The sequence below is a fragment of the Betta splendens genome, chromosome 9 (assembly GCF_900634795.4).
Source record: "Betta splendens chromosome 9, fBetSpl5.4, whole genome shotgun sequence".
NCBI lineage: Eukaryota > Metazoa > Chordata > Actinopteri > Anabantiformes > Osphronemidae > Betta > Betta splendens.
Window position 1 is genome coordinate 21,504,285 of NC_040889.2, and position 20,338 is coordinate 21,524,622.

Below are 20,338 nucleotides of genomic sequence, written 5' to 3' on the forward strand. Positions count from 1 at the left end.
TTTCTACGTGTTGTGGTAATTTCTAAAATTATAGTAGCAGTAGAAGTATGGTAGTAATGAGTAAACTCTGGGAGCAGTCGGTTGATGAGTGGACGGACCTGTGCAGTCGGTTCCCAGCATCACGACCCGCCCCGCGACTCGACGCCGCTCGTGCGTTCGCAAACGTTACTCGGCAGAAAGGCGGAAGTAAACCGAGTGGGAGGGGACGAAGGCCATCCCAGCAGCCGCTACGCCTGTCACGGTAAGATGTTCGTGGAGATTTGCGCTCCGGTCTAATTTTAACTCCAGAGGGGACGCTAATTCGTTGGGTAAGGCTTGAACCAGGCCGACAGATTAAAAGCTTAACTATCCCGGCAAAGGCTTCCTTAAGCCGCCGCTAAGAAGGTCATGGCTCGGCTGCGCTAGCTGCAGAAGTGTGCGGCTAGCTGACACTGACAGCCTCTTTAGCCTTTAGCACCAGTTTCATTCATCTGACAGTGGCGTTAACCGCCGCAAACATGCAGGAATGGGCCAACCAGCTATGCGTGAGTAACTGGTCGAGAAGTGGCGTTAGTCGCGGCGCATTTTCAACCAATTTGACCAACTTTCCACTCCTGTTACCTGTTTTGTTTTGCCTCCAGGCGCACCGCGACGCGAACCTGCTATGCTAACGTTGACGTCGTTGTAGCTCGATGCTAGCCATCCTTTTTTCTACTTTACGGTTAGGGTCCCACTTAAAGTTAAAGTAATTTAACGCACCCTGTTTCTATGGTGGATTTGTCTTGTACTTAAGAGTCCACTGTCAGCTGAGCGTCACGACGAACTGATAGCGTCGAGAATATTGTAAAACGTAGCGAACTCGGCTAACGTCATCGGCTGCTAACTTCTCGTATGGACCTGTGGCTAACAACTTGTTTGTTGACAGCTGAGTTACCTGAAGCTGAATAAATCTTTAAACCGACCTCTTAAATAAATAAATGGGATACTGCCTGACAGGCCTAAGACAAATACACGTTGTGTAATAGTCAATGTTAGGTGTCTGTTAGCATTATTATTCTTAGTTAGTGGAGTTGTAGTAAACCTTTAAAATCTATAATGTAATATCTGTGCAGTTATGGGCTGTAAGAAGTACGAATATTATCTATTTAACGCAAATTAAATCACTGTAACACTACCTAACTACACTACTAACTGTTTAAGTACTTAGTTAATGAAAGTTAGTTTTATTAGATGTAAAAGTTTAGATTTAGATTCTGGATGTTTAAGTCAGAACATGTTAATTAATGTCAATTATTATTTATTCATGTTGTCGTTAGTCAACTAAGGGTTTGAGTTAATTAAACATGAGAAGTCACTGGTAAAATTCTGGTGGGAAGGCAACATTATCAGGTTTTTTTGATTGTGCATAGTAGTACATTACAGTTTTACATTTTTTCCATATTAGGAAATACTTTAAAATTTCACTCATCTTTGGGGCTAAACTGAGCATTGCTTCTTTCATCTCTGCAAAATTATTATATGCTCTACAGTAAATGGGATACACACTTTGTAGGAATGCGCTGGCTCAAATTTATTAACAGGATAGAAATATCTCTAAACGCTGCAGAAAATTTGAAACTGCCTGAGATTGTCTTGGCTATACACATGCTGACTAAGAAGATAAGTGTTTATATAGGAGATACAATAGTTGTGTTTTTGTTACAGGTCACATCCATTTGCTGACTTGAAGATAGGAATTCCTTTTACTTTCCTGTGCTTGCACTTTTACTGCTTCCTGTTGCTCTCGCAGAGCTCCAGTTTCCGTCCAGGAAGTGATTTCCTAATTGTCTTTTATACGTTCTGTCATTTGCAGGAGAATCGACAATTTGGATCCAAGATGACTGACTCTAAGTATTTCACGACCACCAAGAAAGGTGTGGTAGTTTATTCTTAAATCTTTAGTCTAATGAAATAAAATCTCTGGTAAATAAAGTTTGGTGGCATCTTTAAAAAAAATAAATTTACAATATTCCCATGTGCATTAATATCATTCTAGCAAAATTATTGCAGTGAGTATCCACTCTGAGAATCCACTGTGCTGTTGTGGCTCCTGTTGTATTGCCAAACTGTGAAATAATAAGCAGATTCTCAGTGTTTGTGTACAGACTCCTCGTCTTTGTTAACGATTCTTAGACATAGGAGCGTCTTTCAGCATATGTGCAATCTGTTTTCAACATCTTAAAACTTTGGACATAATGAGCAGTTGATGCCTGGGAAACTCTAAGTAGGTAGTGTCATATTTAATCCAATAAGTATCAGTGTACTGACAATTTATGTTGGTAGAAGGAAGTCTTTTTCAGTTTAATACAAAGAAGAACATGGATGAAGAAATTCAACTGTCACCCTTCATGGTTCTTTCAGTACCTACATCCTCTTCTCAAATTTCATTTTATTTAACACATAAGGAACTGTACACATATTATACATGTAATATTTCATAAGTTCAAATGTATATGTTTTTCGAATTTTATTAACATTAAGATAAATTCTGTATAATTAAGTCATTTCTTGTACTTGTATCAGAAAAGCTTAAAACAAATCACCTATTTGTTTTAAATATGAGTTACCTATACCTATGAGAATACCTATGAGTTTCTATTGCATTTTAGAAAAGTCCTATAGTTTATTGAAACAAGGTTTGTAATTAAGTGAGATGTGAGAGGTTTTTTTTCTAATCTTTTTTCCTTCCTAGATGGATTACGTGATTATTATTCCCTTTTTATCTCATGTGTGCAGGTGAAATCTTTGAGCTCAAGGCAGAGCTGAACAGCGATAAGAAAGAGAAGAAGAAGGAGGCTGTGAAGAAGGTCATTGCATCTATGACAGTTGGCAAGGATGTCAGGTGAGCCAGGGGAAAACCTTCAAAGAAAGGGGAGTAACATAGAACTAGTAGTCTGACCTATACCTTCCTCCTTCAGTGCTCTATTCCCAGATGTTGTGAACTGCATGCAGACAGACAACCTGGAACTGAAAAAGCTGGTTTACCTGTATCTGATGAACTATGCAAAGAGCCAGCCAGACATGGCCATCATGGCTGTTAACACCTTTGTGAAGGTAAAAATAGGCATTTTATGAATGGACTCTAAATGAACTGTGTAATTACCAACATGCATTTTTCCATCAAGTGTTGTGAGATGTAGTATTTGTGTTTATTTAAAGAAGTGCTTGAATATTTCAGTTTTAGTCTTGTACGTTAAAATACATTTACCTGTACATCAATTCGTCACTTTATCATTTCAGAATTAGTTTGGTTGGTCAGAGGTTTCAGTTTTTTATGACTGGGGAAAATGTCAAGGCTTATTAATTTTATCTGTCAACATACAAGAACAGCAGTGACACCTAAGCTTTTATCTTTTTAGAATAAAAATCTAAAAGATAATTTTTACTTCAATATGCTGATGTAGGGTGATGTAGAAATAAATAATAATTTGTGACCAAACGTCTGGCCTCTCCTAACATCCCTCCAGGACTGTGAAGACCCTAATCCTCTTATCCGTGCTCTGGCTGTTCGTACAATGGGCTGCATTCGTGTGGACAAGATTACAGAGTACCTCTGTGAGCCACTTAGGAAATGTCTGAAAGATGAAGACCCATATGTAAGGAAGACTGCTGCTGTGTGCGTAGCAAAGCTCCATGATATCAATGCCCAGTTGGTGGAGGACCAGGGCTTCCTGGACACCCTTAAGGACCTCATCTCTGACTCCAACCCTATGGTATGACTTAACAAACCACTGAAGCATGACTTGTCTTCTACTGTAGTTTGTACTGTAGCAGAGACTAAGATAGACAACAAACCCCAACGCTACCTTTTACCCATAAACCATTATCTCACAGTATTTGGTTGAATAGTTTTGAGACATGTTGCAATGTTCTCTCTCTTATTGTGTAGTATAATTTCTGGCTGATGTTTGTCTAATAGCATTTCCCTGTTGACTTCCCTTCAACTGTAGGTTGTAGCAAATGCAGTGGCAGCGCTGTCTGAAATAGCAGAGTCTCACCCCAACAGTAACCTACTGGACCTAAACCCTCAGACCATCAATAAGTTACTGACAGCTTTAAATGAGTGTACAGAATGGGGACAGATATTCATTCTTGACTGTCTGGCCAATTACACGCCTCGTGATGATCGTGAGTCCCAAAGGTAAAAGAGCAAGTGTGCTGCTGCTGTCAGATTTATTCCTGCCTGTCAGGTAGCTCATATATCCAGTAAATTAATGCATTTCTCATTCTCTCCCAGCATCTGTGAGCGTGTGACCCCACGACTGTCTCATGCCAACTCTGCAGTGGTTTTGTCAGCAGTAAAAGTTCTAATGAAATTCATGGAGATGCTGCCCAAAGACCTGGATTATTATGGCACTCTGCTCAAGAAGCTCGCCCCTCCACTGGTTACTCTTCTCTCTGCTGAGCCTGAGTTACAATACGTGGCTCTTAGAAACATCAACCTCATTGTACAAAGACGGTAAGTATGTGAATGTGACCTGGGGGAGGGTCTTATTACTATTCATTGTACTTAATAGCAGGTTATAAAAATGTACATTTACTGCACTATGATAGAGTTACTTATTTTACAAATGATAAGAAAAGATAATGTTTTTTTTAGCCCTGAAATCCTGAAGCATGAGATGAAGGTTTTCTTTGTAAAGTACAACGATCCAATCTATGTCAAGTTGGAGAAACTGGACATCATGATTCGCCTCGCATCACAGGCTAACATTGCACAGGTAATAAATCTCCAGCTACAATAAATTAGTATCCTGTACTTGGCAACAACAGACAACCTGACTGAAAGGGGTGCTTTTCTGTTTCTGTTGTTTGCAGGTCCTGGCAGAGCTGAAGGAATACGCCACTGAGGTGGATGTGGACTTTGTCCGTAAAGCAGTCAGAGCCATTGGCCGCTGTGCCATCAAAGTAGAGGTGAGATGATGCAATCTATTACTGCTGAAAGGTTATTGTATCAGTTCTGTAGTGTAACAACCAGGCAACATTTTATACTTTATATCTACTGATGTTTAAAATCCCAACATTCAGTGATAAAAAGCAAAGCCTTTAATTTTAATCTTTATGGGATAAACTCTAGGTGGCTCTGTTGTCATGTGTTGGAATAAATTACACTGTGGTATGTTTTGTCACTGTAAAAACATTGTTTCTTATTAAGCTTATAATGTTGCCAGGGATATTCGTCACTGAAAGAATGTGACATCTTTAATAAGCTTATTCTTTTTTTCTAGACGTTCCTTTGAAAATCTGCAAAATCTATTATATACAGCATCAGGTTTTTATTATCTATGCTGGTCTTTTTTAACACACAGCTAAAATGTGACTAATTTGCTGTTTGTCTTCTTTTAGCAATCAGCAGAGCGTTGTGTCAGCACTCTGCTAGACCTCATCCAGACCAAGGTGAACTATGTGGTGCAGGAGGCCATTGTGGTAATCAAGGACATCTTCCGCAAGTATCCCAACAAGTAGGTTCCCTCTTAGGCATGAGTATAGTCACTGTTAACGCGCACCTTTTTGGCTTGAACTAATTCACAGTTGGATCAAACATGCATGTTTCACATAACATGGAACATGCATTATTACTCTCTGGATATAACTGTCATTTCTGTACAGAGGACAAAATATTAGTCATCAGCTTCTTCTTACCAGCCGCCTGGTACAGCATTCATGTAATGTCTGAGTAAGAGGTGTTCACCTTTTAGTCAGTTCACTTTTACACTGCAGAACATGGTGTCGTTTATCTTGCTTTGTGGTGTTGAACTTGAAAAGTTGTCTACTCTGATACCATCCCTCACGGAGACAAAACAGGATGTTTCCTCAGGTGAACTCTGGGCTAAGTTATATTATTGCTTTGTAGATAATGACAGTGAGACACAAAACAGAACGATTTCCTAACCTTGACATTTTGATGTACTTGCTCTTTACTCTCGCCATAAAATGGTGACTATTAAAATATTACATTAATCATGCAGATTACCATTCCATGCTGATATTGACATTTTGTGCTTACTCATGCATAATATCAATGTTCACTGACTCTGATTATATTTAGTATTTAAATGAGCAAATTGGAAAAGACTTGTTTTCAGCTCGGCATTTATTCCATAGGACATGTGTGCTTGTAGTAAATACTTAGTGCTTTACCTTTTTAATTGAACGAAAGATCAGGATGGTTTTGCTCTTGCGTGACTTTTGTGAGGTATCCAAATGTGTCAGACAAAAATGTTTCCCACACATCAGTAGACCTTAACCCTGGAGCTGTGAGTCTCCAAGGGAGCGAAAGGTTTCCAGCGCGGCATGGCTCAAGCCTTTAGCTATATGAGTCATTGCCCAGTCAGAGCTTCTGCCTGCTCTAATAATTACACACCAAGTAATTCTCTTTCTGCCCTGGCGTATCTATCAGGACAAGCATTTCGTTAACAGACTTGTTATTGTGTGGCATTGTATGCACATCAGAAGTAACTCCACCAGAGAAATTAATTTACCACCGTGTAAAATATTGGCTGGGACATCATCTAGCCAGAGTCAGACGCAGAATAATGAATGGGGAATGAAAGTAAATTTCCATTTGTCAGATTACCACCAAACACAAATCCAGAGTTTATGTTGCTTTACTGGCTGTAATGTAGGCATTAGTTTTCCTCTGTGTTATACTCTGGTGGTGTAATGGCTGTCAGTCAGTCAGCATGTTTTTTCATACCTGTCTTTGGTGGGAACAAAGTCTATTTATGTATTTAAATGTCAGTAACCATAATGCTTTTGCTCTCCTGATACGTTTGCTGCATATAATGTTGTGCAACTGTTTTCAGGTATGAGAGCGTCATCGCCACTCTCTGTGAAAACCTGGACTCCCTGGATGAACCGGAGGCACGTGCCGCCATGATCTGGATTGTGGGAGAGTATGCCGAACGCATCGACAATGCTGATGAGCTGCTTGAAAGCTTTTTGGAGGGTTTTCACGATGAAAGCACTCAGGTGTGTTTAGGGGAGACCGAAGGGGTTATTATTTAAAAAATGTGAAGTCCATATTTAATGGTAGTGACATAATTTCCTGTCAGTGTTGACAGTAAGTGGCACATAATTAAAGCCACTGATTACTTGGTGCATACCAGTGGAAATGGAGATGACAGACCAAACAGAAATTTTGAAGCACTGCAGAGGACTCATCTTATTTCATTCCAGACGAGTCTCTTTGCTATTTAACAGTGTGCACATTTACAGGAAATAATGTATTTTAGCATGATTACTTTCAGGCATCAATACATTTAGATGTAGTATGTGAGTATTGCTAGTGTACTGCATGTGTTCATTTTGTGTTGTAGGTGCAATTGCAGCTGCTGACGGCAATTGTGAAGTTGTTCTTAAAAAAACCAACTGAGACCCAGGAGCTGGTGCAGCAGGTGCTGAGTCTGGCCACACAGGTGAGGAAGAAACAAAACAGTTCAACACATTTTATTGTTCTTGTCATAATTTTGTTCTGCAGGCATTTGCTGTCTCCAGCAATAGTTCGCATCCAGGTCTTCCTCTCTTTGTTAGTGTAATTTGACCTTTCCTGCTTTTGTTTTTTTTATGAGTATGATGTTGCTATTGATCTGAGCTTTGCTCTCTCCTAGTAATCACTGCAGTGGTTTGACCTCTGCTGTTACACTAATTATGTCCTCAAGTTCTACTGTAGAGTGCTAGGTAGGAAGTTGCCTTTTAGGATAGTGGTTTAAATTATTAATAAATATTCAGACAAACTTTATATGAAAAAATCAGCCTAGTTGCAGCTTTGTCCACATCTAATGAAGTTACAGTACATTTTAACACTTGTGCTGTTCTATAGAACCTAGAAGAAAAAAATTAAAATGAAGCAGTGGTTTTTCACCTTTTTTTGTGCAAATGTCATAATACAAAAAGAAGATTATTTTCATGAAACCACTGAGTAATATGATTTGAAATGACTAGTGGGAAAGTCTCCATTAGAACATGAATATTAATAATAAATTGTGGTTCTAATCTTATTTTGTTGACAACCTGGATCCTTTCCACATTAAAAAAAATGTGTAGTGTCACTGGAGTCATACATGATCCAAGTGCTTTGAGTACAAGCTGACTTAGGCTTTGATACATTTTGAGTCGCTGCTAAGCCTCTCACTAAGGCCCTGACAGAAATAAGTTTTATGTATTTATTAAACACACCTAAGAAATATTAATTCTTGATCCTCCCACCTTGCAGGACTCTGATAACCCAGACCTCAGGGATCGTGGCTACATCTACTGGCGCCTGCTCTCCACCGACCCGGTGGCAGCCAAGGAGGTTGTTCTGGCTGAGAAGCCGCTCATCTCTGAGGAGACTGATCTGATTGAGCCCACACTGCTGGAGGAGCTCATTTGTCACATTGGCACCCTGGCCTCTGTATACCACAAGCCACCAAGTGCCTTTGTGGAGGGCAGCCGTGGAGTTCAGCACAAGAGGCTTCCTGGCAGTGCTGGATCGTGAGTCATACAGTTGATGTAAAAACCATACACTGTCAGCAGGGAGGTTTGTTCACACAAGCTTCTAGACAGTGTTGTTGTGTTTTTTGTTTTTTTTGTTTGTTTGTTTTTGCTGATGCACACACTCCCGGAGGATCCAGCTGTGCGGATGTTCTAATTTGTTTCTCATCAAACTCTATCACTCTGTCTGCTTACCGTTTATTGTAAAGTACACAAAGTTGTATGAACAGTTTAATGACAAGTTGAGCTTAAAGCAAACTTTCAAACAAAAGTAATCAGGAAAATGCCTCAGCAGATAAATTACATTAATGTGTTTATTGTTGTTTTGTTTGAACTAGTGGGGAAAGTGTCGAGAGCCCAGACACAGGTACTGCTGCTGCTGTCGCTTCAGAAGCACCCCCTGCTGTCATCCCATCTCAAGGAGACCTCCTGGGAGATCTGCTGAATCTGGATCTGACACCTCCTACTACCACTGGACCTCCACCCCCCTCTTCTGGTTTGCAGATGGGTGCAATGGACCTTCTTGGAGGGGGTTTGGACAGCTTGGTAGGTCTACATGCTAGTATTCAAAATGTAGCTGAAAGAATGAATTTCAGTAACAGGTTTGATGCCAGTGAGACATGGAGATGGTAATGTATCTGTGTATTTTGTCTTTATTTCTACCCTTCTGTGCTTTCCCTTTTGTTTAACGCTGCACCTGCAGATGGGGGATGAGTCTGAGCCGGTAATTACGTCAAGGGACAGGGTACAACATTTATAAATCATCTCAGACCGTTTTAGATTATTTCAATCTCTGCTCTTTTACTGGTCTAGAACGGTCTGACATTTTCATTCATTGTTCTTGTCGTACATGCAGTAAGCGTGCTGTGCTCAAAGAGTCCATCTGTTTTTTTGTTTTTTTTAATTTCTTTTTTATATCTGGGCTGTGTTTCATCTTTCAATCAGCCGCCCATTCCCCTGCGGATGGACAGTCAGTCACCTCAGCTCTCACATCAATCCCCATCGCCCCCAGATTACAGCCCCACAGAGGTTGGTTGAGAGGACTGTGCTGGACCAGTAAAGGCCAGGCACCAGCCTAGAACCCTCTCCTGTCGTATCACTGCCCTTTTTATATAGCCCTAAGCAGTTGGTCTATGCCTCTTTGCACGTTTTATTACATTGCCAATGTTGTGCACTCTGTGTAAGTGAGATATTTGTTAATCTCGCCTTTGTTTTTGTCAGTGTTCCCCAAGCACAGTAGTCAAATGGTTTTGTTTTTACAGTTGTGCACTGCACCCCAGCCATTCCTTCCCTGCAGAATAAGTGTTTAGTGAGTAGCATTTCATCCAACCCTACTGGATTCAGACTGGTCTTAATGGTCAGAGGTTGGTCACATAATGAGGAAAGCTTTTCCATCTGTCTGTTGTCATAACATGTTAGTACTGGTTATTAGTGTGAACCCCTTTAGCTGACACAAACCAGACTTTTTAGGCCCTCACACCCACACCCATCATGCGCAAACATCCCGTAACTTCCTGTTAAGATTGCAACAACCAAATCTAAATGTCTTTTTCTTGCTTACTCAGCTTGGGGGAGACCTTGGAGGAAGTCCTGCTGTAAGTCAGTTTGTTTTTGCTGGCTTTGATTTCTGCTCAGTAAATGACACTGAACGTTTTAGGTTAATGTTTTGCTTTGTGGCCCACAGATGGGGACCGGTTTTGGTGCTACTCCAGCTGCGATGCCCGCCTCTTTTAATGCTCCTGTTAGCAGTGGTCTGGATGACTTGTTTGATCTTGGAGGTGGGGTTGGTATGCCAATGGGTGCCTACAGCCCTCCGAAAACAGTGAGTCTCCATGTGCTTCTTTAGCCATATAGTAGGGCTACTCCTACAGGGGAATGAGTAACAAAACAAACATATCTTGCCTGTCAGGTTTGGCTTCCAGCCATGAAGGGCAAGGGTCTGGAGATATCGGGCACTTTTGCTCGCCGCGCTGGGGTCATCCAAATAGAGATGACCCTCACTAATAAAGCCATGAGTGTCATGAGCGATTTCGCCATTCAGTTTAACAGAAACAGGTGAGAATGTCTCAAACAATGGGTAAATAAATGTTTGTTTCTCTACACACCTTGTGACGCCTCTATCCACTCTGTTCTCCACAGCTTTGGTCTTGCGCCAGCCGGTCCACTCCAAGTTCTCACTCCTCTTAGTCCGAACCAGAGTATTGAAGTAACCCTTCCTCTCAACACCGTGGGGCCTGTCATGAAGATGGATCCTCTCAATAACCTGCAGGTAATGCACTGTTGAGTCACTTTAAACATTATGCCAGTGCTCAGGTTTTGCTTCTAGATGAACAGTAACCCCTTCTTTGCATGTCTCTGCTGCCATGAATCCTAATTCCTGACTTAAATTGATAGTGATGTGACTTGTCAGGGGATTGTCAGATGTTGAGTACAGACTAGAAGCAAAATGTTACAAATGTCAGCTTCATTCTTTCAACCCTGGCCTCGTCAGGACACTGATGCCTCCAGTTTACTGTCCTGACATGGCTTCTTACAGAGCCCACAGCCTGGACCACGGTGACAGCATTCCTGTCATGCACGCATTGCAATGTGACCAGAGATCAGATTTAGCTGTTTATGTGCTGAGTAAACAATGTTTTTATTCATTACTCTGTAAAATTCCAAACTCTGTGACAGTATTTTGCCATCATAGTTATTTATGTTTTTTTATATCCCTAGCTTACAGAGGCAAAACATCAAACAGCTTCATCTTTGACATAGTCAACAATGTCATTTTATAGTCATAAAACATGACATAATATGACCGTATTGGTAATCCCCCCTTACTGGTATTCACCTATACTGTTGAATTCCCACACAGCAAATAAAATTGAGTAAAATGTAATTAAAACTTTAAACAACCTTCAGAGCAGTTGTGATAAGTTGCAAATGTAAAGCTCCAGAGGCTGGATTGTTTTTGATCAGGGTGGTTCTTTTAACTGGGCGGATTTGTAGACTGGTGTTGTATACAGCTGGAGTGAGCAGATAAGAGTGTTGAGGTGGGAGCTGTAATTAGTGGTCCCACGACGCGTGGCTCCTTTGTTTCTCCTGGCATTAGCAGCCCCGCTAACCTTTCTACTCGTCTGCTGCCTCTAGGCTCTGCTTTGATTGCTACTACTTTGTGTCTCAACGTTCACTCAGATATTTTATTTTTAGAGGTTCTGCAATAATTCTTTTTATCTTGATGGAAGATAATGTCTTGGAATATTATCTTGAGTGCTCTTTTAACATCTGCTGTATGTAAGCAGGTTTTGTGACACCTGCCAAGCCAGTAAAACCCCTTCATGACAAAATAAAATTGTGCATTGCTGTAAACAATGTCTGTCGATTACAAAAACGTAAATACACATAATGCTTTTTCAGTGTTAAAGGCCTTCACTGATAAATCATCAACATCAACTGCTAAGCTCAGTCAGATAGATCATCTTTTCATCCATTTACTGATGAGGTTGTTTTGTGATCTCATTAAATGAATGGCTTTTAGTCTAACACTATTATTTTGTCTAATAATTTAAAGTCAATGCATCCTAATATTATTATGGTTGTTGATGTTGATTGTTTTGGCACACAGTTACTAATTGTACTAACATATTAACGTGAAGCAGTTACATAAGAGAGACCTTACAACTCAACCTTTTACAGCAGCAGTACTGAATACATGACAGTAGATCTGTATGTCAAATAACATTCTTTCACACATTTATGATTTCATTTGTATTTCATGTTGCACCTCCTCTTGGACCAGTAACCTTTTCTGCTGGAGCTCTATGGGTTTATAAACACCCAGAAAGAAAGATTTTGGTAGTTTATGAATGTTTTACAGGCAGATCTGCACTGCACCCAGGAATAAGTTGCCTTACTGAATTATTCATGTCATTCTTGTGCTAGCCGTTCTATGCTTGTCTTTGTAGAGCAGCCTCAATATCACTGCACACTTGTTTTTGTACTTCATTGTTTAGTAATTTAGCCATTGTGCTCCCTCCACTGTTCTGTCCCACCTAAAGTCAAGCTAAAGTCCTCCTCTTTTCATTGAAGCCTAATATTAAATGTATGTGGTTTTATTTTTAACCACAGCGTGTTTTTCTTAACTCGTTGTGATTCTCATCTATATTTATTCAACCGAAAAGCACATTGTGATGACTATTTTAAAAAAAGGCTGTTTTGGATATATTCCACTTGTTAGTAAATTTTGCACATACAGTAGAAGCCTCGTGCTCCTATATCGAACAGTCATTGCATAGTGCTGCTTGTAAAAGAGTGAGATTATTGAAGAACTGCTTGTTGTTCAGTAAATGACACAAACCCACAGTGTTCATCCTTGAAGTGCACTTGAACAGTAATTACCCATGTACTACTTTTTGTCTCTCCCCTCTCTTTCCCCTCTACCCCCTCCTTGGGTGTAATAACTCGCGCAGGTGGCCGTTAAGAACAACATTGACGTCTTCTACTTCAGCTGCCAGTACCCTATCAGCATGTTATTTGTAGAGGACGGGAAGATGGGTGAGTGTGTCTTGGCTGAATCTCTTCACACATTTCTCCGCTGACGTCAGCGACATACAAATATGTCCACTTTTCACTCCGAGAGCAAATTATTTAAGCTGTTCTGAGCAAGTGAAGATGTGTGTTTCTGTCCACCTGCCTGAGCCAATTCGCATTTTGCTTGTAAACAGGCTTTTACATTTCACACCAGTGCCATTTTGCGGCATTTTTCCTTTAGTATTTTTTTGTTGCCATCGGATGAATTCGGTGCAAATGCGTTGGCATTTGTTCCTGTGGATTCGGCTGATGAGTCTAGCAGCAGGAATGCTGCCAGAGGCTGCAAGCTAATGCTCTGGATCCCAAGCTGCAACAGGAAAGCCTGTTTAGACTCACACTGTTCACACACTACTTTGTCTCTTTTCCCATTACAGTATTTACATCTATCTTTAACACTATTGTTCCATTCACATTGTGTACTCTTCATTGTGCACGTAGCATTCGGACTCACTGATTCTGTCTCTATCCACAGAGCGACAGGTGTTCCTTGCCACATGGAAAGACATTCCCAATGAAAATGAGTCGCAGTTTCAAATCAAAGACTGCCATCTCAATTCAGGTGAGAAGAGGCCAAAAAGATGAGCGCACTAGCTGAACCCCGTGTCACTGAGCAGGCCCGTTCTACATGACCGTAGTCCAGCATAGCAGTGGTGATCTCCAAGTCAGATCCTCACTAATGAAGCAGATAGTATGAAATGAGAATTTGTCAGCTTCAGCCTCTATTTATGTGTGACAGCTTAGTTCTACACGAGCATCAGAGCAGCTGAACTAGAGAAGAATTCCTAATGACAACTTAATGGAGATTCCACCCTCTATAGATCAAATTTCTTTTTTCATGAACAGCAAGAGAGGGTTTCACATTCAACAAGGACTGAGGAGAAGCACAGAGACTGTGGAGAAAATTTAATTCTGAATTATGACTGTATCTGTATTGCACAGACAGCCTGGAGGGAAATTTTAGGATATGATGAGTTAAAAAAAAGAAATCCTGCAGCGCCTGGTACATTTAATGACTGATTCAGCAGACGACCATAGCGCATGGCAGGAGAGAGCGGCGTTTTAAACTGAATAATGATGTTTATGCACAGAAAACGAAGTCAAACAGCCTGTGCTATATTGTCTCATTGTATTGTAATTTTCCCTCAACAGATGCAGCCTCCAACAAACTGCAGGGTAGCAACATTTTCACCATAGCCAAGCGTACAGTGGACGGCCAGGACATGCTGTATCAGTCCATGAAGCTGACAAATGGCATATGGGTGCTGGCTGAGTTGCGGGTGCAGGCAGGAAATCCAAACTTTACAGTGAGTACATTGTGTTCAGGGGTCAAGTCATGACACCGTTTCTAGTTGCAGTGCTGTATTTATTGTGGGTATTTACTTAAAATGGCTGGTGTGAAACCATAGCAACCAAGAGACATAATTCTTCCACTGATTTAAGTACCCTAATTACAATTAGTTGGGCCCATTACTGCCAGGATGAAGGGGGGGTGCTTATGGCCACTGACCCAAATCATCTTCTCATTAACTCTGCTTCAGAATGGGGTTCTACACTAATGTTGATTTTTTTTTGTTTGTAATGTGCATGAATGTCTTCACTTCTGTTCTGAATTGTTGGAATGAATAAAGTCTCTACATGCAGGAACATAATGCAGAAGTCAGTGATTTGAACAAGCAGAGACACTGATGCAGATTGATGTGCTGTAATGAGTGGTGAGCGGCTTGATTGTGTCACTGCAGTGGGCTGTTGGTTGGACTCGGTTGTGTGTGCGTGTGTTGTGTCCCACCATTGTGATATTGCGTGTCTCTGTTTTGTTTCCATGCCACAGCCCCTGCTGTTGATGGATTGTGTTTGGCTTGAAGATTCTGCATGACTAGTCCAGAACAATGACCTTGCTCTGACTTCCCACCCCAATTTCACTTTGCTTTCAGATCATGAGCTGACAATTAACTCTTTCTTTGTTTGTGTCGAGACTAGTCACTTTGTTAGCTGTGGCTTATTAAGTCTTCAGAGTTTTAAATGGATTCCTGGCTTCATAGTGCAGTAACTTCACTCCTAATGTTGGAGACACTGACACCAAAGTAGTAATCCTATCAGTGAAGAGAAGGCTGATTTGTACTTAATGATTGTTTGTTGTCGGTCTATCTTTCTTCGGGAAGCAGTGTTTAATTTTCATTTATTTGATGTGCTGCTTTTAATTTCCCCTGCGCATCCATCTGTGCTCAACATTAATTCACGTTTTTCTCACCCACTATCAGCTGTTTCTCTTCTGTGCTCATTCTGTCGTTTTGATTTCATGTTCATTTTGGGTCAAAGGAGTTCTTTACTGTAGCAGAAAGGCTCCCCCTACTTTGACAGTGGGATCATAAATAGTTTAATAAGGAGACGACTAAACTTTTAGTCCAGCATGTACAGTGCGTCTGCTGCTACTCGCTCTGAGCTGCTGCATGGTCCCTCTTTTGGCGCGGCACGTTAAAGCCAAGCTGCCATAGCCTTTTGTTGTCTGCTATTTTTAGACCTAAGGAAGTGAAGCCCTGCCCAGTGCGTGTTGTCTGGATGTGATTGTGTTTTTTAATTTTTATTTATTTTTTGCTGCTGCTTACCCATGCTGGGTGAAGATTTACACCCTAATGGCTTCCATTTTTCATGAGATGCTTCACTGGCTGGGTCCCAATTCCACAATACTCACTGCTGTTCTAGCTGTCCTGGCAATGTAGTGCATTAGCAACAGGAAAGTGGTGAAGCTAAATATATAACAGACGTTAGCATGTGCATAAACGGAGGTTTCCATTTAAAAGATGTACTTCAGCTGTGTTTTTGTCTTCAACTACTCCTGAAGCTTTTAAATGTCCCTTAGTATTCACCAGCTAGTCTTAATAAGGATGCAGAATTTATTTATTTTTTTCATTTTTGCTGAGTACATCGGTCTGATATTTAAATGTGGAAATTTTAGAAGTTCTGATTTAATTTGACTGCGTTCCCTTTAGCTTATGTATAATTGACAGTGTTTATAGTGCAGAATTGGGACAGTGCTTATCTATTTGACATGAAACATAGTGTTCTCATCTGCCATCTCCTGTCCCCATGGCAACTATGACCAGCAATCTTGGCTGATTTTCTCTTTTCGTCTGTTGTAATTCTCAGGATTTTGGTAAAAGTGCGTTATAGCAGAGAAATGGACACCACAGTACATATGTATCTGCCTCATACATATGGCAGATTTACATCTAGCCAGAGTTTTACTCTTTCCTCTAGTTAAAGGTCATGCGGGTGCTTGGGTCTGTCCTAACTACCATTTGGCGAGAGGCTGGTTTCAATCTGGACAGACTGCCAGTGCACCACAGGGTTTTATTCAAATAAGACAAAATTGTGTTTGGATTTTCATCCGATCACACTTTTTAATTACTGCTTATAATGGGAGTTTTGGGCCGGATATTTTCCCTTTTGGCATTGTGTGCAACCATTTCCCCTTGTTCCACTCATAGTTAACACCAACAGTGTAAAACAAAGCAAACAAATATTAATTTTCATCTAATATAATTAAATTTCTAAAACTTATCATTGAGTGTAATTGATTGTTTAAGGATAAATATAATTTTGTAGGGCTCCTTCAAATCGTGACATGATAACAAATTGTGCCAGTAAAATAAAGGCAGAGTTTAACAATGATGTCAGCTGTTAGGAATGAGACACACCGCACTTCCTCTGTTTTGTTGTTTTGCAGTGTTGGATTAATGCGGCCGATGTGCAGCGACTCCACCTCCCTGTTGATGTAGCTTTCACAAAATCTCCTGCAGTGTTTTCAGGCTTCATGCTTCTCTGATCAGTGATGTAACTTCATGTTCCCATTTCTCATTGGTTCTCATTGGATTTGTTTCATCACGGTATAAAGACAGAGCAAAGTTATATAAGAGGAACTCTGTCCCTCTGCACTGACACTTTGTGTGTCACCCTCCATTATTAGCATCTTCCTGTACACGTTTGTCTGTTCTGTCAGTATATCGCTAATATTTAAGCAGCATGAGTCCACATTTTGTCCACATGGCTGCAGCATCTGCAGCTCCTCACATCTTGCTTCATGCTGACTTGATCGCTGCTCACTAAATGTTGCCAGTGTACTGAGGTAACACTTGAGGAGCTGTGCAATATTAGCACTCTATTCCACTGCACCACGACACACTCCATCACCTTTGTCTGATCCCAGTATTCAGTGATTCAAAAGGTGGCCTGGTGTGAAATCTGCATTTGTAACTCACCAGATCTCTGGTGAATACTGTAATCATACTAATAGTGCTGCTCTGAAAGAGAAACTATGACAAGGCTGTCACGATGCATCAGCTGGACAAGTATATTGATATTGGATTGAATTTTATTTACCACATTGGTTAAAACAGATGCGTACGGGCCTTTAATAAATGGGAGATGGATTAAAAACAGGAAATTAATATTGAAGTACATACAAAGAGATCATTAGGTAAACTAAACTATTAAAAGTAAAAAAAAATCATGGACATTATAGTGATTCTACAGTGAATATAAGTGTTTGAGTCATTATATCATAACAGGCAACACGTGTTATTATAAGACATTTAATCTGCGACGCTGCTCTGGATTTAAAAACTCTTTGCTCTGCTCTTTGTTTTTGTCATGGAGGGTCTGTACTTATTACCCTTTTAGCAAACTTACACTGATGTCCAAAACTATTTTCCAGTGAAGCAAATGTGTTTTAGAGAAATTGATGTTGATGTTGAGAAGTGAGAGTTGAAGCCGAGTGCCCGAACAACTAAAATGCTGGAGCTGTCTGACTTCTGCATGTCACATTTGGTTTTTGAGGGCAGAGAAAGCTCAACTCTATTCACTGTGCAGCAGAGAGAGAGTGAAACATTTTTACATGGTCACTGTCTTTTGTTTTTGTTGCCACATTTGATGAAACACCATGACCATATCTGTCCTGAAACACATCTGAACCTCCAGCTGCTTTGTGGTCTCCTTTTGTAGAGTTTTTCTGGATCTGAGGAAGCGAACATCTGCAGTATGATTGCAGTATCAAATCGTAAACCTATTCCCAGCTGAGCCCAACATCAAAGACTGGAGAGGCTGCCTGTATTTTCTCTAGTGTGTTTATATGTCTACAGTATACTCCTTTTGTATGACTGACTCTGTCTTAGCCTGAATCTGATTTTTCTCATGTGGAAAAAAAAATACATTCTTCCTGTGAAGTGTTTAAGTCTTGTGACTAAAAGATGTTTACACGGACAGTGGTGTTGCTCTGGTTATTTACCATGTGGCTACATGTTAACGTTCTTAATGTTACATTTTAGCGCAGAGCCTCATCATACTGACCCTGTGTCACTCTTCTGTCCCTCAGGTCTCTCTGAAGTGCAGAGCTCCAGAGGTTTCCCAGTGTGTGTTCCAGGGATACGAGACAGTGCTGAAGAACTGAACAAGCCTCCGATAGCGCAGCCACTGCCCTCACAGAGTCCTGGCTCCTCCTCCCACACTCTCTCACCTGACCCACAGACCATATTACAGCCTCATTCAGTACAGCAGCTACTTTTGACTTATGACTCTGTATGTCATGCAGCCGTTTCATTAGAATGGCTAATGATTTAATGAACACATTTCAGCCTCCATGTATGTATTTTTTTCTGGGTGAGTTCTAGCCTTGCTTCCCTCTTTCTTTGTGCAATTGTTTATTTTCAGAATATTACCTGATTATAAATGATCGCAGTGAACACTCAGACTTAGCGGGTCCTCCACTGCCTGAGCTCTCTGTGTGTGTCAACCTTTATCTTGAGGACAGGCAGCTGTAGGACTTTTATTCCCATGACTCTGCATGAGGCTCTTTAATCAGTATCTAGCCTCAGTTCTGCAAATTAGGGTCTATTTTAGTGCCAGCAATCAGAAGGTGAATTGTGACTGTCGGCATATTTATTTGGGACACATTAAATTGAAGTGCAACAGAATAAGGCTTTAATTCTATGAACTCTCTGACTAAGTAGTGGGACTTGGCTATAAAAAGCCTTTAAAGACACAGCTACGTACAAACTACATTATTGTTGTCTCTTTTTTTGTTTTCTTTTTTCTTCAGTGTCTGTGTTTTGCAGTGGGAGTGGATCCTGTGAGACCAGGATGTCTGATGTTTGGTGTGTGCATGGAAACTGTTGTTTAGTTTTAATTTTGACATCAATACCTTTACTTTTATAGACTAGCAGTAGTTGATCACTTACTGCTCTCTTACTTAGTCATTCCATGGTTTAATTTGTGTTTGTAGTCTTGACGCAGGTGCAAACTGGCAGAGAGCCTCAGAATTTCTCATATGCGGCTTTGTTTGTGTCCATGACAGCCACACGGGGGCTTTCTGCCGCTTTGCTCCCTCCATATCCTCATCCCCACTTTTCGCGTGGCGCGGCCACCTGAGATGAAGGCGCCGTAAGACGCCGCTAAACTCGTGATGTCACAGTTTGTGACATTACAGAGTCATGAAGAGCACGCGTAGGGAGCGCACCCTGTCCCAGCTGAGCAAAGACTAGTACAACGTCCAGTAGCTCTGTTTAACCCACAGACTGTACACAATAATTGGATTTGTCCGAGTCATTACTCTAAATGCCTTGTTATCAGCTGTGCAGGATGTATGCGCCTATGCCAACACTTCAACAGATTATGACAGCGGTGGCCGTGAGTGCGTCCTTGTGTGGTGACAGCTAATTCATACAACTGCTGTAAAAAAATGTTTAATCAGATGTTTTTGATTGGGATAATTTGTGTGTACATCATTTGAAAAGGACTATTAAAAGTCTTGATAAATTCACAAGAGGTTTTTATTTGCTTGAAGGTGACTTGTTGGTTTTGACCTTACTTTTTAATCACCAGCGACCTTTGGCGTTCATGTCTCTGCTCCCACGGGCTGCTCAGAGTTCCAGCCTCCACAGCTCTACTTCCAAAGACAGCAGCTATTCCGTGTCTTTGAGCCCTGAGCCCTGGGTGCAGTCTGGGGTTTATCCACAGCCGAGTGCATCTTTAAGGCTGAGCAGTGCCAGGGGTTTTGAAGTCTCAGCTGCCTGGCAGATCTTAATGGGGATTTCAACATGCATGAGCTAATGGGGAAATGCATCTCACCTCAGATCAGTTCTCTGTGATAAAGCCTGTGTTCATGGAAACGGACTCATCGACTAGAGACGATTCAGCAGCGCAAAGCTGTGACAAGAATCTCAGTCTTTTACTAATTAATGAGCTGTGATATTGATTTGATGCCTTCCAATGGGGGGGC

General features: G+C 40.9%; 1 protein-coding gene across 6 annotated transcripts; it reads left to right on the plus strand.

The window, feature by feature from the left end:
* The first annotated feature begins 100 nt into the window (after positions 1-100).
* Positions 101-19,882, plus strand: ap1b1 (adaptor related protein complex 1 subunit beta 1). Of its 6 annotated transcripts, XM_029162234.3 has the most exons (24): positions 343-524; positions 1,832-1,892; positions 2,755-2,860; positions 2,937-3,072; positions 3,486-3,731; positions 3,969-4,159; positions 4,256-4,477; positions 4,619-4,739; positions 4,837-4,932; positions 5,365-5,480; positions 6,825-6,990; positions 7,338-7,436; positions 8,234-8,493; positions 8,832-9,039; positions 9,197-9,217; positions 9,439-9,522; positions 10,059-10,088; positions 10,178-10,315; positions 10,403-10,548; positions 10,633-10,762; positions 12,948-13,032; positions 13,541-13,627; positions 14,218-14,372; positions 18,437-19,882. In XM_029162234.3, exons 1-24 carry the CDS (start codon positions 498-500, stop codon positions 18,509-18,511), a joined length of 3,006 nt encoding a protein of 1,001 aa, XP_029018067.1. In that variant the 5' UTR covers positions 343-497; the 3' UTR covers positions 18,512-19,882. The 6 variants fall into 6 exon arrangements, with proteins under 6 accessions (XP_029018065.1, XP_029018066.1, XP_029018062.1 ...); XM_029162232.2 differs by lacking the exons at positions 343-524; positions 9,439-9,522 and adding an exon at positions 101-241 and having other exon boundaries at positions 9,197-9,238; XM_029162233.2 differs by lacking the exons at positions 343-524; positions 9,439-9,522 and adding an exon at positions 222-308 and having other exon boundaries at positions 9,197-9,238.
* The last annotated feature ends 456 nt before the right edge of the window (positions 19,883-20,338 follow it).